The sequence below is a fragment of the Camarhynchus parvulus genome, chromosome 21, assembly GCF_901933205.1.
Source record: "Camarhynchus parvulus chromosome 21, STF_HiC, whole genome shotgun sequence".
Taxonomy (NCBI): Eukaryota; Metazoa; Chordata; class Aves; order Passeriformes; family Thraupidae; genus Camarhynchus; species Camarhynchus parvulus.
Genome location: NC_044591.1, coordinates 7,450,409 through 7,476,915, shown reverse-complemented (window position 1 = coordinate 7,476,915; position 26,507 = coordinate 7,450,409). Strand labels below are relative to the sequence as shown.

General features: G+C 55.9%; 1 protein-coding gene across 2 annotated transcripts; it reads right to left on the bottom strand.

Moving 5' to 3' along the window:
• Nucleotides 1-3,838: 3,838 nt before the first annotated feature.
• On the bottom strand, nucleotides 3,839-24,723 carry PLEKHN1 (pleckstrin homology domain containing N1). 2 transcript variants are annotated; one of them, XM_030963847.1, is made up of 14 exons: nucleotides 24,487-24,723; nucleotides 22,731-22,830; nucleotides 20,254-20,400; nucleotides 19,848-19,928; nucleotides 17,953-18,040; nucleotides 15,885-16,009; nucleotides 15,217-15,351; nucleotides 14,535-14,615; nucleotides 11,440-11,509; nucleotides 10,503-10,660; nucleotides 9,489-9,683; nucleotides 8,198-8,443; nucleotides 5,176-5,224; nucleotides 3,839-4,014 (listed from the first exon to the last, which is right to left on the bottom strand). In XM_030963847.1, the coding sequence occupies exons 1-14, from the start codon at nucleotides 24,564-24,566 to the stop codon at nucleotides 3,854-3,856; spliced, it is 1,716 nt and encodes a 571-aa protein (XP_030819707.1). In that variant the 5' UTR covers nucleotides 24,567-24,723; the 3' UTR covers nucleotides 3,839-3,853. The 2 variants fall into 2 exon arrangements, with proteins under 2 accessions (XP_030819707.1, XP_030819708.1); XM_030963848.1 differs by lacking the exon at nucleotides 8,198-8,443 and adding an exon at nucleotides 5,786-5,983.
• Nucleotides 24,724-26,507: the final 1,784 nt, after the last annotated feature.

The window sequence follows — 26,507 nt, the reverse complement described above, 5'->3', positions numbered from 1 at the left end:
TTTTCTGGCCAAAACCCCACTCCTCTGGGGCTGAAAAATTCCCAGAAAATCCCCAAATGAAAAAAATCTGAGGGGAAAAAAATCTGAATAAAAAAAATGAAAAAAAGGGAAGGAAGATTCAGAGGGAAGGAAAAATCAGAGTTAAAGAAAAATCCGAGGGAAGGGGAAATCTGAGGGAAGGAAAAATCCGAGGGAAGGAAAATTCAGAGGGAAGGAAAAATCAGAGTGAAGAAAATATCAGAATGAAGAAAGAGGGAAGGAAAAATCCGAGGGAAGGAAAATTCGGAGTGAAGAAAAAAGTATTTTTCTTGGCGTCCTCTTGGTGCAAACAGAAGCAGGAATCGAAGGTGCTGTCCGGAGGCCTCTCGGGGAAGGGGAGGATGTATGAATATTTCGGGAGCTGGAGGCTCTCAGCTGGCTGCAGGAGTGAAAGGAATCGCTGAAAGGTCCTGCTGGTCCCAGGGGATTTGGGAGCCTGTGCCACAGCTCCGCCAGGGAGCAGAGCAGCCTGGAATTGTAACGCTTGGTTTATTCTCTGACCTTTCCAGCTCTCTCCTCTCTGCCTCGCAGCAAGGCCACGCACGCCCGGGGTTTTTATCCACGGCCAGAATGGAGATTAAAGCTCGCAAATTCAATATACCCGAGGATTTGTCCCAGACCAAAGCTGCCAGGAGGGAGGGGGCAGCCAGGAGCTCCAACCTCGCCCAGCACAATCCCGGGGCCCGCTGTGAGCATCCTGCAGCCCTGGTGCCAGCCCTGCCCGCACGTAGCCCGCTCAGCTGACCCGCGGCGGTGCCAGGCACATGACAAAGCCAGGCAGGTGCTGCCCGGGGAGCTGCCCCGTGTTCCATCCCGCCCGGACACCCAGGGATGCCTCTCCCCCTTCTGGCAAGGGCTTTGGCTGCCGCAGCCCCTTCACTCTGGATCTGCCTTCACTCTGATTTTTCCTTCCCTCTCAATTTGCCTCCCCTCCAATTTTTCCTTCCCTCAGATTTTCCCTTCCCTCTGATTTTTCCTTCACTCGGATTTTTTCTTCCCTCAGATTTTCCCTTCCCTTTGATTTTTCCTCCACTCTGATTTTTCCTTCCCTCTGATTTTTCCTTCCCTCGGATTTTTCCTTCACTCAGATTTTTCCTTCACTCAGATTTTTCCTTCCCTCTGATTTTTCCTTCCCTCGGATTTTTCCTTCCCTCGGATTTTTCCTTCACTCTGATTTTTCCTTCCCCTCTGATTTTTCCTTCACTCCGAATTTGCCTTCCCTCGAATTTTTCCTTCCCTCGGATTTTTCTTTAATTCTGACTTTTCCTTTCCTCTTTTTCTTCACTCTGAATTTGCCTTTACTCTGATTTTTTTTCTTCACTCTGCTTTTTCCTTCCTCAGATTTTCCCTTCCCTCTGACTCTCTCTTCATTCTGATTTTTCCTTCCCTCGGATTTTTAACTCTGATTTTTCCTTCCCTCGGTTTTTTGTCTTTAACTCTGATTTTTCATTCACTCAGATTCTTTTCACTCAGATTTTTTTTTTCACTCAGATTTTCCTTCACTCTGATTTTTCCCTCACTCTGATTTTTCCTTCCCTCGGATTTTTTTTTTCACCCAGATTTCTTTTCACCCAGACTTTTTTCACTCCGATTTTTTTTCACTCCGATTTTTTTTCACTCGGATTTTTTTTTTCCACTTGGATTTTTCCTTCACTCTGACTTCCCCTTCACGTCTCGCTGCTGAAACCAGAGCCGAGCCTCCCCGTGGGAATTCCTGGGGAATTTTCGCCGCCCTGCAGAGGCGTTTTGGGGGCTTGGTGCTGTGCCAGCCCCGGCAGAGCAGAGGCACCAGGGGCAGAAGCTCCCATTGCTCCAACCCTTGCACATTTTGGTGGATTCTCCCACCCACGGGGCACCCGGGGAGTTGCTCATGGATGGGTAAAAATTCCCCTCCATCAAAGCAGAGGATGGCAAAGGGAGGGAGGTGATCCCAGGGGATGCACACTGGGATTGTCCAAGCTCAGAAATCCACAGGGAACTTTAATATCAGCAGGAGGGGATTTCCCCCTTATGATCATTGCAGGTTTTGCTGGTGCAAGTCAGCTAAAATATGATGGTGATCCTCAGAGTGTTCACTCCCAGCACATTTGGGATGTCCCGTAGCACATTTTGTTCAGAATAAATTGATCTTTTGGGGCTTATCAGACACAAATCCTCCCCAAAACAGAGCAAAGCTGAGAGAAAACAACAACAGCTCCAAGACCTGGACCCACCCACTCCTGAAGGTGTTTTACAGAACGGAGCACCAGCCACAGCTGGAAAATTCAACATCTCTTCAACCAGCCACATTCACATTTAAATACAAGAACCCACTCAGCCTTTACATGTAAACTTTGTTGGGAACCTCCCAAAAACCCCGAAAATACAACCAGAGGTATTGGAGTACAAATGGTTGTGGAAAGAACCAAAGCAGAGGTTTTGCTGCTGTGTGTGAGCTGCAGCCTCTGCAGGGAACAAAGGTCAAGAATTCACAGCATCAGGTGAAAACATTTGGGTTTGCTGCTGACCTTCCAAAAGGATCTGGCCTAAGAGGCTGGAAAATGACAACCCTGAGACTCTGTCCCTTGTTTGTGTCCTGTCCTGGCTCTGGAGGGACATCAGGGACACCCCAGCCCCCCTGGCACTGCCCTGCAGTTTCTCCTGGGGGGGATTTTCTCCCCTCCTTGCCTGGGCAGACACAGGCAGCACTTGGGGTGAGCCCAGGGCAGGGAGGAAAGGAGGGATCCCCAGATCTGGGGGGATTTGGGGTTTCCTCTGCAGGGAAGACCTCACGGAGCACAGATCACCTGGCATTTTTGCTGGAATCGGGTTTGGAGGTGGAAAGAAAACCCCACTGTGCTCAGACCTGGTTGGAATTTGGGGGTTTTGGCATTTTTGGGGTTTTTTTCCCCTCCATCTCGTGTCTGCTGCCTCTGCTCCCACAGGATGGGCAGTGCCCTGGGCAGCCTGGCAGCCTGCAGAGCTGGGGGAGCTCTGGCTGCTCCAGGGGATCCTCACAGGGACCGGCTGCGGGCTCTGGGGTGAAGGAATCCAGTTAATGCAGGCACTTCTGGGTTCTCCCTCTGAACACCGAGTCCCCTTCACCCGACGCAGCCTGACCCTTTTTGCTCTGGGACTTTTAGGGGGCACAGCTGGATTTTTGAGCATCCTCCTGAGCACGGCTGGATTCTTGGAGCATCCTCCTGGGCACAGCTGGATTCTTGAGCATCCTCCTGAGCACAGCTGGATTTTTGGAGCATCCTCCTGGGCACGGCTGGATTCTTGGAGCATCCTCCTGGGCACGGCTGTTTTTTTTGAGCATCCTCCTGGGCACAGCTGGATTCTTGAGCATCCTCCTGAGCACAGCTGGATTTTTGAGCATCCTCCTGGGCACAGCTGGATTTTTGAGCATCCTCCTGGGCACGGCTGTTTTTTTTGAGCATCCTCCTGAGCACAGCTGGATTTTTGAGCATCCTCCTGGGCACAGCTGGATTCTTGAGCATCCTCCTGAGCACAGCTGGATTTTTGGAGCATCCTCCTGGGCACGGCTGGATTTTTTGAGCATCCTCCTGTGCACAGCTGGATTTTTGAGCATCCTCCTGGGCACGGCTGTTTTTTTTGAGCATCCTCCTGTGCACAGCTGGATTTTTGAGCATCCTCCTGGGCACGGCTGTTTTTTTTGAGCATCCTCCTGGGCACAGCTGCTCCTGCAGCCCCACAGAGCCCGGGGCTGCTCTGCTGAGCCCCACGCTGGGGTTTGGGGCAGGGAATGAGCCCTGCAGCTGCCCGGGCTGGGGCAGAGCTCGGGGCTCTCCGTGCCGGGGCTTTTCCTGCCTCACACCTGGAAGACGTGCGGGCTGCCCGGCTCCTGCTCCTCCGCCTCCCACAGGTTGTCGTAGCTCAGGTCGCTCTGGAAGCTCTGCAGCTCCGCGTAGTCGTGGTACAGCGTGGAGTCCCGGCACGGGCAGCTGGCATCTGCCAGGGCATAGGGGCCATCTGCAGGGAAATGGGGAGGAATAGTTACAATTGTGTGTTTGTGTGTGTGTGTGTATGTATAATTATAATATTAAATGTATAATATACAAATATCTGATTCCTACTATTATAATATATATATATTTATATGTAATATATACATATATATACATACACATTTAAAAATTCTAATTATACGTAATATAATTATAATTATTATAGTAGGATGTGGAGTCCCGGCAGGGGCAGCTGGCATCTGCCAGGGCATAGGTGCCATCTGCAGGGAAATGGGATTGTAGAGTTAGAGCTCTGTGTGTGTGTGTGTGTATAATTATAATATTAAATGTATAATATACAAATATCTGATTCCTACTATTATAAATATATATATTTTTTATATGTAATATAATATATACATATATATACATATATATACATATGCATAGGTGCCATCTGTGGGGAAACGGGATTGTAGAGTTACAATTGTGTGTTTATATATTTTTATTTATATTTTAAAAATGTATTTATTTAGATATAATACTTACGTATAAAAATATAAAAAATAAATACTATAATATTAAATAGATGTGTAAATATATATAAAATATCCTCTTGTAAATATATATATTTATATGTAATATACAACATATTATATATTTTTTTTTTTATATATAATATGATCATAGTTATTGTGGTAGGATGTGGAGTCCTGGCAGGGGCAGGTGCCATCTGCAGGGAAATGGGGAGGAATATTTCTATTTATAATTCTTTTATATATATTAAAATAATGTTTATATGTTAAACATATAATATATGTTTAACATATAAACATAATTATATATAGGATTATATATAATCCCACATTATAGATAGATAACATTTATATATTTTATGTATATAAATAATAATTACATATAAATATATAATATATAAATTATATAATTTATAGATAATAAATTTATATAATTAAATAAATGTATAATAATATTTAATCTCTTAGTTTCATTATTTAAAAGCTTTCTCTCTGGCCTCAGGTCAAAGGTGGTGCTCTCTGTTAAAGTCAGTGTCTGTTCACAGAGACATTCCCAAACCCTCGTCAAGCAAGGTGCCAGTGCTGGGGGTGCCAGGGAGGCAGCACAGGTGCCCGGTGCCAAAGGCAGGGCAGAGCAGGTGGGGCCTCACCTGGGGGGCGCAGCTCAGGGCCCAGGTGTTCCTGTGGCACGGAGCAGATCTGGGGACAGAGGGACAGCCTGCTGAGGGTGGCAGTGCCAGCCTGGGACCCTGCCCGGCGGGACATCGGCCCGCTCCCTGCTGAGCAGAGGGCCCAGAGCCCTGCAGGGACCGCCCCGAGCAAGGTGGGACCCCAGCTTTGTCCCCTGCACCCCGAGTGTCCCCTGCACCCCGAGTGTCCCCTGCACCCCGAGTGTCCCCTGCACCCTGAGTGTCCCCTGCACCCCCTGAGTGTCCCCTGCACCCCCTGAGTGTCCCCAGCATCCCCCAAGTGTCCCCAGCATCCCCCGAGTGTCCCCAGCATCCCCCAAGTGTCCCCAGCATCCCCCGAGTGTCCCCTGCACCCCGAGTGTCCCCTGCACCCCAAGTGTCCCCTGCACCCCGAGTGTCCCCTGCACCCCGAGTGTCCCCTGCACCCCCCGAGTGTTCCCCTGAGTGTCCCCTGCACCCCAAGTGTCCCCTGCACCCTGTCCCCTGACCCCTGAGTGTCCCCAGCATCCCCCAAGTGTCCCCTGCACCCCCCGAGTGTCCCCTGCACCCCGCAGGGCAGCTCCCAGCTCACCTCCCCCAGGCAGGAGCCCTGGGCAGGTGCCCGCAGCTGCAGCCGCCGCGAGGTGCCCGGGCTGCTGTAGGTGGGGCCCGTGGGCACCTCCCTGCAGTGCCCTGGCAGGGGCTGGCAGTGCCACGGCTCCAGGGACAGCTGCTGGGCACCTGGCACTGCCCCCTGGGCTGCTCCTGGCTGCCCGTGGCACTGCAGGAACTGCAACAAGACCAGAAACACGTTGGACCCCGGCTGTGCAGAGTCCACCTGGTGCCCGCCCCAAATCCAGCCCGAGGGTGGATCCCAGCTGTGGAGAACTGGGAAATGCCCACCTGGAGCTGCCCACACTAAATCCAGCCCCATGATGGATCCTGGCTGTTCAGAACTGGGCAATGCCCACCTGGTGCTGCCCACCCCAGATCCAGCCCAGCTGGCAGCACGCTCAGGCCAGGCAAGGCTCGCTGGCTGTGCCCAGGTGGGGCACAGGGGCCAGGGCTCACCCCCGTGAGGCACAGCCGTGCTGGGAGCTGGCCGGGGGGAAGGCAGCAGGGTGGGAGCAGCTCAGGGGGTGCAGAAGGGCAGGGGGAGCCAGGAAGGACCCCGGAGGGAAGGGGGGTCCCCCCAGGTGGGGATGGCTCAGGAAGCCTTTCCCTATCAGATTCTCCGGAGCAGAAACGTGGCCTTTGCCAGGCACTCCCTTATCTCAGCTGGGATGTCTGGGGCAGCTCTGGCTCTGACTCACCTCCCGTTTCGGGAGCCTGGCTCACGTCTGCCGCTGCCTTTGTCTGGTGGCTGATCAGACAGGGCAGACCTGCTCCCCTCTGCCCCGCCCTGCCTGGAGGGAGCACGGAGCTCTGCTGGGCCCTGCCCCAGCCCAAAAACGCAGCTCTGGAGTCCCCATCCCTGCTCAGATGGCAGGGAAGGAATAGCCCCGGGCACAACTGCTGGGGGCTGGAGCCTGGCTGCTGAGTCAGGGCCAGCTGGAGGCAGCAGGAGCCGCACTGGGAGCACTGGGAGCACTGGGAGCACTGGGGGTGCAGGGAGCAGGGCAAAGGGGAGCAGCTGGGAGCTGCTGGGGGCTGAACTCCCACCCAGCTCTGTCTGCTCAGCCCCAAGGCAGCATGGAAACGGGGACAGGGCACTCACAGCTCGTGCCCAGCAGGGGCTGGAGTGGAGAATGGCCCTGGAAATAAAATCCCAAATGCTGCTCATCCATGTGGGCTGGGCCAAGGAGGGGAATTCCTAAAGGAACAGTCACCGAGGGGTTGGGAAAGTGGCAGCACACTAAAACCTGATGGAGACATGCTGGAAAGCCCTTGGGAGAGGAGGCTGTGTCCCATGAGGCAATACCCTCCCACTCATGGGCTGCCTCAGGAGCCGGTGCCCACATCCCAGGGAAGGCATTGCTCCATCTGCCATTGCAACCTCCCTCCCACGGCCCCTTTTCCCATGGCAGTGATTTCACACCTGCTCTGAAGCACCTGCCAGGCCCCCATCCCTGCCAGCAGCACCAGCAGGGAAAGGTGAACCTTGCTCTTCCCAGGCACGAGGATCCAGCCCCATCCTGCATCCCGGCCCATCCCACACCCAGCCCCATCCTACACCCATCCTGATCCTACCTCCATCCCCATCCTGCATCCAGCCCACATCCAGCCCCTTCTCACCTCCATTTCCATCCCCAATCCATCCCCATCCTACATTCATCCCACATCCATACCCACCCTCATCCATCTCTATCCCACATCCATCCTGACCCCACATCCAGCCCCTTCCTACCTCCATTTCCATCCTATCCCCCCCCATCCCCATCCCCATCCCCATCCCCATCCCCCCCATCCCATCCCATCCCCTCCCATCCCATCCCCATCCCATCCCCATCCCCCCATCCCCATCCCCCCATCCAGCGCCCTTCCTACCTCCATTTCCATCCTATCCCCATCCCCATCCCCATCCCCATCCCCATCCCCATCCCCATCCCCATCCCCATCCCATCCCCATCCCCATCCCATCCCCATCCCATCCCCATCCCCATCCCATCCCCATCCCCATCCCACATCCAGCCCCTTCCTACCTCCATTTCCATCCTTCCCATCCCCATCCCCATCCCCATCCCCATCCCCATCCCCATCCCCATCCCCATCCCCATCCCCATCCCCATCCCATCCCCATCCCCATCCCATCCAGCCCCTTCCTACCTCCATTTCCATCCTATCCCCATCCCCATCCCCATCCCCATCCCTATCCCCATCCCCATCCCCATCCCCATCCCCATCCCCATCCCCATCCCCATCCCCATCCCCATCCCCATCCCATCCCCATCCCACATCCAGCCCCTTCCTACCTCCATTTCCATCCCACATGCCCATCCCACATCCATCCCCATCCCACATCCCCATCCCACATCCATCCCGATCCCACCCCTCCATCCCTCACCCTGCCCATCTCCAGCGGTGCCAGGGGGTGCTGCTGGGCTCCCTGTGCTGAGTAGGGCTCCTGGTACCCCGGGGACTGCCCCTCTGCCCCGGGCTGCTCGGGGGTGAGGCCGCAGACGCCGCTCTCCTGCTCCTGCCGGGGCGCGGCGTGCCCGCTGCTGCTGCCCTTGCATTTCCTGCCGCTGCTGCCCCTGCGCAGCTCCCGCGGGGGCAGCCCCGGGCTGGGCCAGCTGCGCTGGGCCAGGCTCTGCAGGGAATGCACAGGGCTGGAGCTGCCTCTCCTGGGCTGCGAATGCACAGGGACATCGTGGGCATCGCTCAGGGATGGCCAGGGTCCTGCCCGGGCCCTGCCCCACAGCTCTGCCATCCCTGTGGGATTGGGATTGGGATCCCTGCCCCACAGCTCTGCCATCCCTGTGGGATTGGGATCCCTGCCCCACAGCTCTGCCATCCCTGGGCTGGGATCCCTGCCCCACAGCTCTGCCATCCCTGTGGGATTGGGATTGGGATCCCTGCCCCAAAGCTCTGCCATCCCTTGGGTGGGATTGGGATTGGGATCCCTGCCCCACAGCTCTGCCATCCCTGTGGGATTGGGATTGGGATCCCTGCCCCACAGCTCTGCCATCCCTCGGGTGGGACTGGTGTTCCTGCCCTGGGCACAGCAAAAACCCTGCCTGGCCATCACCTCCACCCCCCTGCAGCTTTTAGTTTGGCGTTTCACAGCCTTGGAAACTCCTGTTTGCCCTTTTGTGATTTCTTGTAATCCCCAAAAGCTCTAGTGCAGGGGAGAGGACTGGGATGGGGCTGGGACTGGAACTGGAAATGGGATGGGACTGGGAATGGAACTGGGATGGGACTGGGAATGGGATGGGACTGGGAATGGGATGGGACTGGGACAGGGGCTGGGAATAGGACTGGGACTGGATCTGGGATCCCTCAGCATCCCTCAGGCACCCCAGGCTGGTTTGGGGCTCAGGGGATCCCCAGGGGCACCCCAGGCTGGTTTGGGGCTCAGGGGATCCCCAGGGGCACCCCAGGCTGGTTTTGGGGCTCAGGGGATCCCCAGGGGCACCCCAGGCTGGTTTGGGGCTCAGGGGATCCCCAGGGGCACCCCAGGCTGGTTTGGGGCTCAGGGGATCCCCAGGGGCACCCCAGGCTGGTTTGGGGCTCAGGGGATCCCCAGGGGCACCCCAGGCTGGTTTGGGGCTCAGGGGATCCCCAGGGTACCCCAGGCTGGTTTGGGGCTCAGGGGATCCCCAGGGGCACCCCAGGCCGGTTTGGGGCTCACTCACATGCAGAGGCTGGCAGTAGGCAGGGCACAGGGGCTCCTGCAGCCGGCGGCTCTCGGGGCTCAGCAGGAAGGAGGGGCCGTCGGGCAGGGAGCCGCTGGCCGGGCACAGCTGGGTCAGCGCGGTCACTCTGCCCCCGGACGCCCAGGAGTTGGTCCGGCCGTCAGAGCTGAGGGATCCCCTCACACTGCTGGGGAACTGCACGGGGACAAGGACAGCGGCCTGGGGACACAGCCCTGGGGACAAGGACACAGCCCTGGGGACAACACAGCCCTGGGGACAAGGACAGCGCTGGGCACAAGGACAGCCCTCGTGCCCCATGGGGCTGTGTCCCCATGGCCAGCAGTGGGGTGTGGGACGTGCTGGTTTGGGGGTGAGTGAGGGCAATGAGGGGTGCCCGGCAGGAAAGGGGTACCAGGCAGCCAGCCCCATGCCAGCTTGGCTCCCATTCCTGGCAGGAAAACCAGAATATCCCAACTTGGAAGGGACCCACAGGGATCAAGGAGTCCAAAACCCATCCCTGTCCTTGTGCCAGTCACAGGCCGTGTCCAGCCTCTGCTTTTGAAGGAATTCAATGTCATTTTTTCCCTGTATAATGCCCTGTATTCATAATTTAAAGAATGTAAAATAATATAAAATAAATATTTTATAATAATATAAAATAAATAAAAATAAAACATATAAAATAATAAAATGAAAATAATAAAATAAATGAAAATAATAATAAAATTAATTAAAAATAAAAGATGAAAATAAGAATAAAATAAATGAAAATAATAATAAAATTAATTAAAAATAAAAGATGAAAATAAGAATAAAATAAATGAAAATAATAACAAAAATAATTAAATTAATAAAATTAAAATAATAATTAAATAAATGAAATTAATAATAAAAAAATAATTATTTAAATACTCCCCAGGGATCAGCAGCTTGCTGGCAGCTTCGAGCAGAGCCTGCTGTGTCACCGGAGTGTCACACAGAGGGGTTCCCACCCAGAACTGCAGCATCCCGTACCTGGCAGGGCTGCGGCGGCTTTGGCCCCACCGAGAAGCTCTCGGAGCCCGAGAAGGAGGAGTCGGCGTTTCGGAACTGGGCGGTTTTCAGGCAGTACAGCCACTCCTGGTAGTCCTGGTAGCTGGCACAGGTCACCCGGATGGAGTTTATCAGTCGGCCTGGGAAAACATCCGCACTGCTGATTCCCCCCTCAAAAACCGCCCTGCTCCAACCCGCCCTGCACTCCACAGCGTCTGCAGGTGCCGGGAGTGCTCTGCCCTCCTGCCAGGACACAGAGCATCCCAAATGTCCCTGGCTGCCCAGCAGGAGGGTGGGCACAGCCCCGAGCCCCCCGTGGATGTGCCGTCCTGCACATCCCAGTGGGATTCCTGCGCATCCCAGTGAGGTTCCTGCGCATCCCAGTGAGATTCCTGCACATCCCAGTGAGGTTTCTGCACATCCCAGTGAGGTTCCTGCTCATCCCAGTGAGGTTTCTGCACATCCCAGTGAGGTTCCTGCACATCCCAGTGAGGTTCCTGCACATCCCAGTGAGGTTTCTGCACATCCCAGTGAGGTTCCTGCACATCCCAGTGAGGTTCCTGCGCATCCCAGTGGGATTCCTGCACATCCCAGTGAGGTTTCCTCACCCCCTGCACATCCCAGTGAGATTCCTGCACATCCCAGTGAGGTTTCTGCACATCCCAGTGGGATTCCTGCACATCCCAGTGAGGTTCCTGCACATCCCAGTGAGATTTCCTCACCTCCTGCACATCCCAGTGAGGTTCCTGCGCATCCCAGTGAGATTCCTGCACACCCCAGTGAGGTTCCTGCACATCCCAGTGAGGTTCCTGCACATCCCAGTGAGATTCCTGCGCATCCCAGTGAGGTTTCCTCACCCCCTGCACACCCCAGTGAAATTCCAGCTGCCCTCCCTCCCCACCCCATGCCAGACACCCACCTTCGATCAGGAAGGAGCTTTTGTCGTTCTCCTCAAACAGCACCTGGATGGCGTTGAGGGGCAGCTCTCCCTGCGGAGAGAGGGGCAGCGTTGGGATCGGGGATCCCCAGAGCTCCTGTCCGTGCCGTGGGGCGCAGCTCTGGGGCACCTGGGCAGCCCAACTCTGCTCCCACAGGGGCAATCCCAGCGGGATTCCTGCCTCCTGCACATCCCAGTGCGATTCCTGTACATCCCTGTGGGATTCCTGCACATCCCAGTGAAATTCCTGCCTCCTGCACATCCCAGTGCGATTCCTGTACATCCCTGTGGGATTCCTGCACATCCCAGTGGGATTCCTGCACATCCCAGTGAAATTCCTGCCTCCTGCACATCCCAGTGGGATTCCTGCACATCCCAGTGAAATTCCTGCCTCCTGCACATCCCAGCGGGATTCCTGCACATCCCAGTGGGATTCCTGCCTCCTGCACATCCCAGTGGGATTCCTGCACATCCCAGTGAAATTCCTGCCTCCTGCACATCCCAGTGGGATTCCTGCACATCCCAGTGGGATTCCTGCCTCCTGCACATCCCAGTGAGATTCCTGCACATCCCAGTGGGATTCCTGCACATCCCAGTGAGATTCTTGCACATCTCAGTGGAATTCCTGCTGCCTCCTGCACATCTCAGTGGAATTCCTGTTGCTTCCTGCACATCCCAGCAGATTTCCTCACCTCCTGCCCATCCCAGTGAGATTCCTGCTGCCTCCTGGTGCTCAGCCACCCTTTGGATAAATTCCCACCTCGGGGAGCTCACCAACACACCGACAGATCACTCCAGCAGCTCCCCCTCGCTGGTTCCCACCTCTCCCAGGGCCTTTTCCCATCAGAGAACCGGGCTGAGCCCCACGCCGGCCCCTTCCCTGCCCCCGAGCCGTGCAGGGGCAGCTCCTGCGGTGGCTGTGAATTCCCAGAGCAGAGCTGCGGGCAGGGCAAGCACAGCAGCCCCGTGCCCCGACACGCCTCTGGAAAAGCAGGTTCCTGTCCCAGGCTGGTGAATCAGAGCCGTGGGAAGGGAGCATCCCTGGGAAGGGAACGGGGGCAGGTTTAGGGTTTCAAAAGAGATGAGCTCATGGGAGAGCCCAGCCCAGGCCCCCTTGCGGGTGCCCCATTCCCAGGAGCTGCAAACAGCACATTCCCCAAAGCTGCAAACTGCACATTCCCCAAAGCTGCAAACTGCACATTCCCCAAAGCTGCAAACTGCACATTCCCAAAAGCTGCAAACAGAACATTCCCAAAAGCTGCAAACAGAACATTCCCCAAAGCTGCAAACTGCACATTCCCCAAAGCTGCAAACAGCACATTCCCAAAAGCTGCAAACAGCACATTCCCCAAAGCTGCAAACAGAACATTCCCAAAAGCTGCAAACTGCACATTCCCAAAAGCTGCAAACTGCACATTCCCCAAAGCTGCAAACAGAACATTCCCCAAAGCTGCAAACTGCACATTCCCGAAACCGCAAACTGCACATTCCCGAAAGCTGCAAACAGAACATACCCCAAAGCTGGCTGTGCCTGGGGCGTGTCTGGAGCCGCTCTGGGATGGGCAGAGCTCTGCCTGCTCCGGGCCCTGCTCTGCTCTCCCGGGGGATGCTCTTCCCAGGGATGACGATTATTCTCAGCTAATCACAACTCTCTTTGTGACTACCTGAGAATTATCATCACTTAATGAACGCCACAGGTAAGAGTGTGGAAGCGTCAGGCTGTGGTCCTTTGTACAGAGGTTCAGTCCCTCTCCTCATTGGCTCTCTAGTGAAGTTCACAGTGAGTTGCAAGCTCGTTGATGTGCACTGGTTGTGTACCGGAGCCTTAGGCACAGGCCTGTTGGTCAGGGCACATAGCTGTTAACTGCAGTACCATGGCATCAAAGCCCCTCTGCCCAGTAAACTGGAAGGTCCTGGCTTAATTAAAGCACCTGAGTTGCATTTAGGGGATGCAGGGTGATGGCCTGCGGACTTCAGCAGAACCTCAGAGGGTTTAACTGTTGTTTAAGGCTTTGAAGGCCTTCGGTTTGGGTAATCCTAAATTTCTTAGACAATGGTAAGTGTTACAGGGGAGATAGGAAGGAGTACAACGGGCATGGTGGTGAAGATAGCGATTGTAATGCTGGTTTGGTAATGGTTGGTTTTCTAGTGCGTCATTGTTTTATATGGTTTGTGGTGTGTGGGGGGAGTGTAATTCTGCAGGATGTGGAGCAGGGCCCCGGGGGTTCTCGGTGCATTTACAGCCCTGCAGGGCTGTTTGTCCCCGGGGGTTCTCGGTGCATTTACAGCCCTGCAGGGCTGTTTGTGCCCGGCTCTGTGACTCAGGGATGCAGCAGAGCAGCAGCTCCGGGGTCACAGACAGGTCACTGCTCCTTCTGGCGCGTTTGTTCCAGCACAGGAGGAGCAGAGAGCTCTGAGTGAGCCATCAAATGATGCTGAGATCACAGAATCACGGGGAGGGAAGGGCAGAGAGGCCCCCGAGCACCAGCCATTAACCAGCACAGCCCTGCTCCCGCTCAGCCGTGTCCCCAAGTGCCACCGGGGGATGTCACTGGATGATCTCAGGGCCATTCTGGCTGCTCAGTGCCTCTGCCTGCCCGTGCTGAGGCTCCAGCACTGCTCCACAGGCAGGCACAGCGCAGAAGCTGCTCTGGCATCCCTTGGGATGCTCCCTGTCCCTGCTGTCCCTCCTGCTCCTGCAGAGGGAGAGCGGTGCCAGCGCTGCACCAGCAGCAGCCAACCCTGCCCTTGCCCACAGCCTCGGCTCTGCTGCCAGGCTGCTCCCAGCTCCACAGTGGCGCAGAGCCTGGGGGGAAAGCCCCTGAGGGGCTCTCTGGGGCCGTGCCAGCTCCTGTCTGCAGCAGCTCCCTGCCAGCACAGCCTCCTCCTCCTCCTCCTCCTCCTCCTCCCTTGGCAGGCAGCTCCTTCCCCCGGGCTGCTGGAGCAGGGCAAGGTGTTTCTCATGGGAAGGGCTCTTGCACACCGCAGGGCCTGCTCCCTGCCAGCTGGCACGGCAGGGAGGCCAGGAGCTCAGGAGCGCGGGCGGGCAGCAGCACGGCGCTCTGAGGGCAGCTCACCTTGAAGCAGAGGCCGCCGCGCTCCTTGGACACGATCACCAGCGTGGAGGGGTACAGCACCAGCAGCCGCTCGTGCTGCTCCTGGGGAGCACAAAGGGAGAGGGCTGGAGCCCCGGGAGCAGCCAGGCTCAGAGCTGGGAGCCCTGGGCCTTGTCCTCCTGGCAACGGCCTGGGGCACGGGCCCTGGGAACAGCTGAGCTGAGCAACAGCATTGGGAAGGGCCAGGCTGCTTCCCTGTGCTGGGAGATGGATTGGGAAGGGCCAGGCTGCTTCCCTGTGCTGGGAAATGGATTGGGAAGTGCCAGGCTGCTTCCCTGTGCTGGGAGATGGAGCCTGCACCACTGACTCCATCCATGGATCCATCCATGGATCCACCCATCCATCCATCCATCCATCCATGGATCTATGGATCCATCCATCCATCCATCCATCCATCCATCCATCCATCCCTCCATCCCTCCATCCTCCCTCCATCCCCTCCATCCATCTATCCCTCCATCCATCCATCCATCCATCCATCCATCCATCCATCCATCCATCCATCCATCCATCCATCCATCCATCCATCCATCCATCCATCCATCCATCCATCCATCCATCCATCCATCCATCCATCCATCCATCCACCCATCCATCCATCCCTCCATGGACCCATCCCTCCATCCCCAGAGCCGTGTCCTACCTGGAAGGGCAGGTGCTGGAGCTTCACCTTGGACAGGCAGAGGATTTCTCCCAGGGATTCCCGCTGGCTTCCCCTCCAGTCCTGCACGGGCAGGTTCTGCACGGACCAGCGCAGCTCCTCCTTGTCCCCGGGGCTCTGGGGACAGACACACGGACCACCCCTGCCCTCAGCCAGCCCTGCCCCACCTGGGGACGCCTTTTTGGTGTGGCAGGAGCAGGAGAGGACAGGTAAACCTGGGCAGGGGGCAATTCTCCAGCTGGGAGTGGACTGGCATTCTCCACACCGAGCATTACCTGGGAATGCCTTTCCAAGGGGATATTTCTGTTTGACGAGTGGGGAGGGAATTAAAGCACCCTCAGAGACGGGAGAGACAATTCCTCTCTGTTTTCTAGGCTTCAGCCCCCTCCTGCTGATGGTTTGCAAGCTCTGGGTGGTTGCATAGCACCCAAAAGCACGAGAGCTTCTCTGAGGCTGACCCAAGCTCTGACCCCACAGAGTTTGTGCTGCTGGTGGCACCCGTGGGTGGCAGCTCTTCCTCCCAGCACAGTGCCTCTCAGACCCCTCCTGCAAGCTCCTTTTGCACCCTTTATTCCCCAGGAAAGCCCCCCCGAAGGGAATCCACCCCCGTGTCCCCGCTGGGAGCCAGCAGTGGGACGTGGGACACCCACCTGGGGCAGCAGGGGCAGGGCCAGGCTCCCTCCACAGAGCTGGATCTGCTTCTCCAGGTGGTACAGCCACTGCTTCAGCTCGGCCTCGGACTGGCAGAACACCACCAGCGGGTTCAGCAGGGGCCCTGGGGGCGGGAGAGCCGGGCTGAGCAGAGCTGGGCTGGGCAGGGATGGCAGCATCCATCGGGAACAGCTGGCACAGCTGGCACAGCTGGCACAGCGCCCATCCCTCCTTGGGGTGTGGGGACACCAGGGCTCTGCTGCTACCCCTGCAGCCCTCAGGGCACAGCTGGCACACTGGGAGATGGAGCCTTTGCCAGTCACTCCATCCATGGCTCCCTCCATCCATCCATGGCTCCATCCATCCATGGCTCCATCCATCCATCATCCATCCATCCATCCATCCATCATCCATCCATCCATCATCCATCCATCCATCCATCCATCCATCCATCATCCATCCATCCATCCATCCATCCATCCATCCATCCATCCATCCATCCATCCATCCATCATCCATCCATCATCCATCCATCCATCATCCATCCATCCATCCATCATCCATCCATCCATCATCCATCCATCCATCCATCCATCATCCATCCATCCATCATCCATCCATCCATCATCCATCCATCCATCCATCCATCCATCCATCCATCATCCATCCATCATCCATCCATCCATCCATCCATCCATCCATCCATGGCTCCATCCATCCATCCATCCATCCATCCATCCATCCATCCATCCATCCATCCATCCATCCATCCATCCATCATCCATCCATCCATCCATCCATCATCCAAAGGCTGTGGGGACACCAGGGCTCTGGTGCCACCCCCCCAGCCCTCCCTGCCACCCTTTTGTCACACCACCTTACACACACCAAGCCCTGGCCACCAGACACTTTTTAACCCCAAACCAGGCCGAGAGCAAAGCCCAAAGTCAGCCCCAAAGCCAAGCCTGACCTGCAGAGGTGGATTTCAGCTTTCCAAGCCCCCCAGCAGTCTGTGGGAAGGCTCAGTGTGGGCAGGGACCGTCCCAAGGTGCTGCTTCCCCTAGTGTTATCTCCCAGTTTCACCCTGGCTCTCCAGATGTACCACACCAGCAGCTTTCTGGCACTGTTTGTTTATTCATTGCCTCACCGAGCCTAACCCGTGCCAGCCGAGCTGAGGGTGACTCCAGACATCCCCTGGGAGGGAGGGACAGCCCTGCAGCTGTTGGTTTTAGAGTTTGCAGCTCCCACTGATGTCAGGGCATGAGCACAGCTCCCACACCCCGTGCTCCTGCTGAGGGCAGTAGCCATCCTGGCAGGATGCAGAGTGGATGTTGTGATTAATCATTTACCTCCCAGCCCATATCAAACCCTGCCTGCTGCAGGCTCACAAGGATCTGCCTCTGTGGGGCCTGGAGGTGCCCAGATAAGCCGGGATAAACGGGGGGGACTTTGCCCTTCTGTGGTATCTTTAGTGCCCTCATTCCTGCATTATTTATAAACAAGGTTTCACTGAGCCTTTGAAGCGTGTCTGGCTTGCAGGAAGTGCAGGGAGAACAGAGCTGGGCTGGGGAACGGGGGCACTGAGTGACTCCAAACCCATGACAGCAATTCGGTGTTGAGCATTTTCTGCCCATCCACGTGGCCCTGGGGCTCTCCTGTTTCCTGCTCCCTTGGTTTCCCTGTTTCCTCCTCCCTTGGTTTCCCTGTGTGATGCTGCTCTCGTGATGCTGCTCTCGGGGCATTCCCTGGGCATCCAGCTCCTCACACCAATGATAAATGCAAATTAAAGCCGGCAGGAATCCTGCTGCCAGGGCACGGCCCTCACCCCCGGGCACAGCCCCAGGGCATCACCCATTGCCACATCTAAAAAAGGGCCCCGGAGGAAGAGAAAATGAGGAAAGGAACTCAGGACACGCCTGGCACTGCTGCAGTGGGTGCCCTGTGTGTGCCAGGGGCTGGCACAGGGACAGACCCACCCCTGTCCCCTCCCCAGGTTCCCTGAGCCCTGCTGCCCCAAAAAACCCACCTGAGATGTGCAAAGCGTGCTCCTGCTGCCCCCAGACCCACCTGAGATGTGCAAAGCGTGCTCCTGCTGCCCCGGGCTCTGGCCAGCGCCCAGCTCCTGCACCTGCAGCTCCTTCAGAGGCAGCAGCCCCTGGGGAGGGAGAGCAGGGGTTACTTGGGGCTCCGTCCTGCAGCAACCCTCTGCCACGCTGAGGAATACCCAAATATTCCACAGGATTTTCCTTCTTTCCATTCTAAACCTCAGCAAAACAATGGGGATTTTACAGGAGAAAGGCTGAGGAGGACGTTTATATTTTTCTCTTTCCATTCTGAACCTCAGCAGAACAATGGTGATTTTACAGGAGAAGGGCAGAGAATGGGATTGGCCCTGGAGGAAAGCGGAGCTGTCCCGTTCCCAGACCCCGCACGTTCAGATCCCCGTCCTGCCAAAGCCCAGAACCGGTGACAGCTTTGTCCTCTCTCTTCTGCCCTCCCTAAACAGCCTCCACAAAAGATGCCAGTGGCTCTAATGCCTTGGGGCTCATTAATTAATTCCTCCACAATTAATAAACTCAGGAGCTGTTTCCAGAGGAGTCAGGAGAGTTTGAGGTGTTGTTTTCCTCCTGACATGGGAATTTCCAGTTGAAGGCTGCCTCGGGGGTGGCTGGAGAGGTTTTCCTGATGTTTTACATGAACCTCAAGTCACCTAATGAATCATTTCTGAGAGGAACTAATGTGACAGTCACCTCCCAGACGTGCTCAGTTTTGGTTGCCCAGCTGTGCGGAGGAAGAGGACGCTCAGGGGCTGCTGTTCCACAGCTCTTTGGCTGTGGTGCAGAACACTTCATTCATTATTCGCAGCTCCCCAGCACCACCAGGTTAAAAGATTCATGAGTGGTTTGCCAGCAGAGCTCCCTGAGGCTCAGCTTTCTCTTCCCCGCTTCTCCCACAGAATAATTAACGTTGGAAAAGCCCACCCTGCAGATGGAGACCCCCATGGGCACCAAGCCAGGGGATGTGGTGTTTCCCAAGGCTCAGCTCCCTGTGCCTGTGCTCAGCTCAAAGGTGGCTCCAGGTCACCTGCCACCTGCTCCTGGGCGGCCACCCCTGGCCCAGGTGACCCTGAGCTGCTCTGGGGGCAGGATTTGGGACAAAACGCCCTTTTGGGGTTTGGCATCCCCGGGAAGGGACCTGGGGACATCTCCATTGCTGCAGGCTCACAAGGATCTGCCTCTGTGGGGCCTGGAGGTGCCCAGATAAGGCCGGATGAACGGGGGGGACTTTGCCCTTCTGTGGTATCTTTAGTGCCCTCATTCCTGCATTATTTATAAACAAGGTTCCACTGAGCCTTTGAAGCGTGTCTGGCTTGCAGGAAGTGCAGGGAGAACAGAGCTGGGCTGGGGTGTCACACACATCTTTTATGGAAAATCCTTTCCTTAGGATGTTTCCTCCTGAGAAGCTGAGAGGCCTCAGGAACAAAATGCAAACAATGATTATCTGCTGCTGTGGAATGCAACAGGTGCATCTGTGATTGGTCTCATGTGGTTGTTTCTAATTAATGGCCAATCACAGTCAGCTGGCTCGGACAGAGAGCCGAGCCACAAACCTTTGTTATCATTCTTTCCTGTTCTATTCTTAGCCAGCCTTCTGAGGAAATCCTTTCTTCTATTCTTTTAGTATGGTTTTAATGTAATATATATGATAAAATAATAAATCAATCCTTCTGAAACACGGAGTCAACATTCTCATCTCTTCCCCCATCCAAGAACCCCTGTGAGCACGGTCACAGTGGGGAATGGGGACACAGACTCCTGAGGGACTCCAAACCCATGACAGCAATTGGGTGTGGAGCACTTTCTGCCCATCCACGTGTCTGGGGCTCTCCTGTTTCCTCCTGCCTTGGTTTGTCTGCCTGGTTCCACAGAGCCCAGAGCCCAGCTTGGCCAGGTGAGCCCTACCTGGTAGGTGAGGCCGTTGGGACCCGTGGACTGGAAGTACAGGTAGGACTGGAACAGCTCCAGGAAGCAGCTGTGGATCTCCTGCAGAAGGGACACCTTTGGGTTAGCTCAGGACACCTTTGGGTTATCTCAGGACACCTTTGGAGCATCTCAGGACACTTTTGGGTTATCCCAGGACACCTCCCAGCCTCCCTCTGCATCCCAAGCACGGAAAAGCTTCTCCAAGGATCACACCTGTGCTGATGGAAGTGCCCCAGGTGCCCACAGGGATGGGAGCAGGTGGGCACCACGTGGCAGTGCCCAGGGAATTCTCCATGCTCCCATTTCCCAGAATTTCCCCTCCCTTCTCAATTTCTCCCCCATCCCTGGGCACAGAAACCCCCACAAAGAGGTGCCTCATGTTTACCTGGCAGTGCTGGAACTTGAACTTGACCTTGGAGTAATAAATCATTTTGCCCAAATTCCTGACGACCGTATTCCTTCGGCCCTTCTTGAACAGGCTGGGGAACCTCTGGTCCAAGTTTTCCTTCTGGTTTTCCTGCTTCTGAATAATCTGTGCCGAGGACACGGGGAAAAGCAGATCAGGGCTGGTGGAAGGGGCATTCCCAGAACATCTTCCCAGCAGGGATTCCTGGGAAAGGAGCCCAGGATGGGCTGTTTGTTGTTGGGTCTCCTTGCCAACGTGCTGGGAGCCTGTGAGGAGATCCTGACCTAAAGCTGGGGCTCCTGGGCTGGAAAAGAGGGGAGGCACAGGCACATTTCACTTCCAGGGCCTCGCTGAGTTTGGGCTGCTGCTTTTAGGACATGAGTTAAACGTTTCCTGCTGAAATCCTCCGTCCAGTTCCCAGCTATGGAACAGAATTTAGGGAGCACAGTGAATGCCTCACTGGGGCAGCTCAGCGTAGGAAAAATGGTATTTGTGTCACCAATGCAGGGCAAAGAAAAATGGAATTTGTGTCACCAATGCAGGGCAAAGAAAAACGGTATTTGTGTCAAATGCAGGGCAAAGAAAAATGGTATTTGTGTCACCAATGCAGGGCAAAGAAAAACGGTATTTGTGTCACAAATGCAGAGCAAAGAGCAGCTGGTCACGGGTGCAGCAATAACAAAACACAGGATAAGGGCACCAGCAGCACCTGGGAGTGGGGAGAGGGTGAAGTGATAAAATCATGGGCACGGAGATAAGGGACAGCACAAGCCACAGCTGCTGCTGCTGCTGCTGCTGCTGGGGACGTGGCAGCCAAATTTCCCAGGAATGAACGAGGCACCGAGGGGAAAAGCAGTGTGGGAGCTGGGAATGCAGCAGGACATTGGGAAAGAGCTTCCGGAGGGATCCTGCCGCAGGCAGGAGGGAGAGGCAGAGCCGCCACAGCCCCTGGTGTGGCAAGGAACAAACGGAACATTTCCCTCACCCAACGAGCCTGGGAGGGGTGGCCTGGGGGGATGGAGGGAATGGCTGAGCACTGGAGCTGTGGAAAAACGGGGTCAGCCCTGAAATCTGCTGCCGTTCAGCTGCCAAACCATGGGGATGCCCAAGCTGGCATTGTCCCTGGCACTGTCCCTGCCTCTGGGATGCTCCGGCAGCCCCGGCCCGGCCATTCCCGTTATCCCAGCGATCCCTGCAGTCCCGGCTCCTCCCGAGCTGCCGGTGCCCTGGCATGTTCTGCCTCATCCTGCAGGTAGAACCAGTTCCTCATTAGCTGCTCTGGCCCCGGCAGCCCCCGTGAATCAGCGGCAGCAGCAGGAAGAGCTCAGCTGGCAGCAGCAGCCCCGGGGCTGCTGTTCCATGGGAAAACCACCAAACGAGCAGCTCGAGGGGCACCGGCAGCTCTGGGAATCAGGGCAGGGGCCGCTGGGGGGTCAGAGGGCGCAGGGATGTCACCTGTCCCCGTCCCAGGCGGGCAGGAGCGGCGATGCCATCCCCTGTGAGGGGGCCCTGCACCGGCAGCTCCGCTCTGAGCCGGCCCTGCAGCTGCTGCTGCTGCCAAAAATGCAGCAGGGGAGAGGGGCAGAGCCCAGGCACCCCCCAGGCCACACGGGGAGCCCGTGGCTGAGCCCAGGGTTCGCATCCCCGTGCCCCAGGTGAGGGTAAAGGCTGAAAACCGCTCCACCCTCCTTCCCTCCATGCCTGGGGAGACCCCAGATGTGCATCTCCCAGTGACCTCTGCCAGGACCCCTTCCCCAGGACCCACCGGCTCTGACAGCTCATGCTGCCTCCCCAGGGAAGAATCCAGGATGGGTTTTGCTGCCTGGTCCCTTTGGATCCAGCTGATTCCCACAGGGAGCCTCTGCCTGGCGCTGCGGCTGTGCCTCAGTTTCCCCTTCCCCACATGCACACCCAGCACATCCCGAACGCTCCCAAAACTCCGCCCACACCCCCGGCCCACCCAGCAGGACCCACCGAGCCCTCGGGGGCTGCTGGCTCCCCCTGTGCCTTCCCCAGCAGGGCTGGGAACGGGGCCATGCGGCCACAAGGCTGGGCCGTGCCCGGGGCAGCCCTGCCCTTCCTGATTCCCTTCCCAGGCTCTGCTAATCCGCTCCTGCTCCGTGGGAATGAATCATCCCACCTGCCAAAGCTCGCTCCCAGCCTGCTCCCTTCCCTCCCAGACGCTTCTCCCTTCCCTCCCAGGCGACCCAGAAACAAAAGAACCCAGAGGAAAGGTGTGGGGGAGATGTCCCCATGTCCCCACATCCCTGCTGGGCACCCCTGGCTCAGCCAGGTCCCCTCCACACCTGCAAGGAGGTGCTCATCCCTTCCCTGGGATCTCCTTGGGACAGAACCCCCAGACTCAAACCCAACGTCCTCCCCAAATTCTGGGCTGGGGTGGGTGGGAATGAGCCCCCGGAGCAGGGGAGGGGGTTGGAGGTGCTGGAAATTCTTGCCTTGGCTGGGATATACTGCAGGATCTTGTCCGTGGTCGTGTCTCTCTCCTGGCCTCCGTCTAGCCCGAAGAAGCTGGGCAGCTTTTTCTTGCCATTTTGTCTACAGAGGAAAAGGGGGGGGAAAAAGCCCAAAACACACATGAAAACACAGATCCAGGCTGAGGTGTGGTGGTGAATCCTGCCCTGAAAAAAGGAAGTCAGGACAGCAAGCAAGCAATGTGTCACGGGCTTTGGAGTCATCGCAGCCCAGCCAGGGATGACAAAGCCTGGGAGAACTGGAAAGGGACTTTGCTGCATTTGTTGGGGTTTATCTGCTTTTTTACAGCTCTTTGCTCGGCCAAATCACCAGCTTGGCCCATCTGTGCCCCAAATCAGCACAGGGCCTGGATGTTCCATGGCAGAAAAGACCCAAAGAACATAAAACCCAGCTCCTGCAGAGCCCCTGGCGTGGGGATGGATCCTCAGGGCAGATATTCACAGGGAGGGCTCATCTCTGCCCTGGTGGCTTCCCTCTCCCTCCCCTCCCACTCCCAGGTTCTCCCTGTGTGCACACCAGTCCCAGGCAGCCACTGGTGCTGCTGGGAGCGCTGGGACGTCCTCAGGCTGCAGCAGAAACCCAGGATGATCCCCACCAGCGTGGGAAGCTGCGAGTCAGTGGGGCAGGAGGAGCTCTGGGGCTTGGCAGCTCCACCACAGGGCCCTGGTGTGAGACCCCCAGAGCCCAAATGCCCCAAGAGATCCCCGCTTTGTTTTGTACCCCAAAGTCCCCAAGAAATCCCCTCTCTCTCAGCCCAAACTCTCTGAGGGATCCCCTCTCTTTTACCCCAAATTCCCTGTGAGATCCCCTTTCTTTTACCCCAAATTCCACCATCTCTTTTACCCCAAACTCCCTGAGGGATCCTCTCTCTTTTACCCCAAATTCCTCAAGAGATCCCCTCTCTTTTACCCCAAATTCCACCCTCTCTTTTACCCCAAATTCCCCAAGAAATCCCCTTTCTTTTACCCCAGACTCCCCAAGGGATCCCCTCTCTTTTACCCCACAGGAGCTCCTCAGGCCCCTACAGGTTTGTCCCTGATTTCTGGCAGCACAGGGGACAGTTCAGGGGTCTCCTTTCAACCAGAAACCCCTCGGCCTGGCAGAGTTTAGGGGATTTTTGGCACAGCCCTGACCCTGAACCCAACACAGACAGGTTCATGAGGAATCCCCTGGTTCCCTCCAGAGCTCTCTCCCAGCTCTGGCCGTGCTGATGGGAGCGCTGGGAAGCTGCAGCGCATTCCCTGCCTGTCCCTATTTTGGGACAGCCACCCACGGCCACGGTACCTGTGTGGCCAGCCCAGCACCCAAATCCCCAGAGGATTTCACGGGGATCTCCTGCTGCTCCTCCTTTGGGTTTACAAACACAAATCCTATGGCGGGGTGCGGGGATCTGGGGCTTTCTCCCTAAAACCCGAGGAGTGGGGATGTTGTTTTCCCACAACTGCGAATAAGAGCACTCGCAAGTGAAAACAAGGGAATGTCAGGTGTTCTGCAGCCTGTCCCGCCGGGGGAAGCTGAATTACCCAAACAAAAATTCACTCAGCGGCGCTTCCCCGGTTCCCTGCCGGCCGAGAATTCCATCCCAGGCACTCGGGGCGAGCTGGCCCCGGCGTCTGGCAGCGCCCAGCACCCCCGAAACCACGGGGATAGGAAATCCCCGCGGCAGAGATCCCGCAGGAGATCCAGCCCCGCTCCCACGCCCCAGAGCCGGTTACTCACTCCTTCTTCAGCGAGGGTTTCCTTCGGAAGGAGCTCCTGAAGCCGCCGGGAGCCTGCGGGACGCAGGCGATGTTCCCCATGCCGGGAGCGCTGCGGGATCGGTGCGGGATCGGTGCGGGAGTGTGGGATCGCTGCGGGATCGCTGCGGGATCGCTGCGGGATCGCTGCGGGATCGCTGCTCTGCGCCCGCCGGTGCTGAGGGCGTGTGAGCGCAGCCCGGAGCCGCTCCTGCCCCTCGATCCTGCCCCTCGATCCTGCCCTCGCTCCCGCCCCGGGGCTGGGAGGGGCGGGCCAGGTACCTGTGCCTGGGAATCCACCCCGACACCGGCGGAGCGGGGCCCGGAAACCCAGCCCGGAGCGCCGAAGGGAATTCGGCACAGAAACCCAGCCCGGAGCGTTCTCCCGAAGGGAATTCGGCACAGAAACCCAGCCCGGAGCGTTCTCCCAAATGGAATTTGGCCGATAAACCCAGCCCAGAACTTTTTCCCAAAAGAAGAAATTCGGCCGATAAACCCATCCCGAAGCGTTCTCGCAAAAGAAATTCTGCCTATAAATCCATCCTGGAGCGCCAAAAGGAATTCAGCTCAGAAACCCATCCCGGAGCGTCTTCCCAGAAGGAATTCTGCCTATAAACCCATCCCGGAACTTCTTCCCAAAAGGAATTCGGCCCACAAACCCTATCCTGGAATTTTTTCCCAAAAGGAATTCAGCTGATTAACCCATCCCGGAGCGTTCTCCCAAAAGGAATTCTGCCTATAAATCCATCCCGGAGCACCAAAAGGAACTCGGCCCGGAAACCCATCCCAGAGCATTTTCCCAAAAGGAATTCGGCCTATAATCCCATCCTGGAACTTTTTCCCAAATGGAATTCGGCCCAGAAACCCATCCTGGAGCGTTCTCCCAAAAGGAATTCGGCCAATTAACCCATCCCAGCGCGTTTTCCCAAGTTTTCCCAAATGGAATTTGGCCACCGCACCGCACCGGCGGAGATAAGGATGCAGTGAGATAAAGCTGGGGGTTGCTGTTTAAGCATTAACAGAAATCCCTGGGGTTGAAAGGTTCCAAAGGGTTCCCCCTTCCCAGCTGGGTTAAAGATATAAAAATAAACGGGAAAAAAATACCAAACGGGACACAAACCAAAATCTAGGAGTGGTGGGAAATGGGAGCAAAGAGCAAAAGGAGATGTGCATGAGCAGCAAAAAAAGAAGAAATGCTTTAAAAGGAACTAAACTGAAGATTTCTGACTGTGCTGTGAGTGCCTCACTGTGTGGAAATATAAACAATAAAAATGAGAAGTTAATGACAAAAGGTAAATGCAGACTCAATATTTCTGTGCTGGAAAAAAACCCCAGGAGTTACAGCCATAGGAAATGAGAAACCCTTTTTATTTTCAGGTGGCTGCTAAGAAGTAAACACAAAATGAATGCTCTGGATCAAAAAATAGAATTCACATTAGAAAGTTTGAAAGAGCTGAACACAAAGGGCTTGAGTCACTGTTGCAATTCAGTCTTGCAGGACCACGGAATTTGCACAGAAATTGCACAATTTAACAGGGAGATCAGTGTTTCCATGGGTAAAAAACCAGCCCGGTAATTACGGGGTTGCCAGTTGACAGTAATTCCTGGGAAAATGATGTAACAGCTGTGAGGGAGTTGGATTAACGTTGAGAATTACAGAAGGAGAATATAATTAATACAAATCAACACGGGGCTGTGGAAATCAGATCTTGTCAAAACAAATTGAAGTGATGGCACGTTTGAAAAAAAAATCAGATTTAGTGAACATAAATAACAGTGATGTAAGAAATACCACAAAGGATGTGGGGTGACAAATCTACAGGTTATTTTAGGAGGTTTTCCTGGGGAATCTGTTGGAATCAAGCTGGGGTTGACAGACACACTCCCATTTGTGTTTTACCCTTGCAGTAACAAAATATTCCCCAAAAAGGGATTGCACGGTCTGGCCACACTCGCCAGGAGAGAGCAGCTGAGAGCAGATGTGCCATAATGTTTCTCCCCATT

Coding starts and splice junctions, on each gene's coding strand:
- PLEKHN1 (XM_030963847.1), bottom strand. CDS start 24,566: ATGGGGAACATCGCCTGCGTCCCGCAGGCTCCCGGCGGCTTCAGGAGC. Junction 18,041..19,847: donor CCAACGGCCTCACCTACCAG/GTAGGGCTCACC, acceptor CTCCCTCCCCAG/GGGCTGCTGCCTCTGAAGGA. Junction 15,352..15,884: donor CCCTGCCCCTGCTGCCCCAG/GTGGGTGTCCCA, acceptor GTCTGTCCCCAG/AGCCCCGGGGACAAGGAGGA.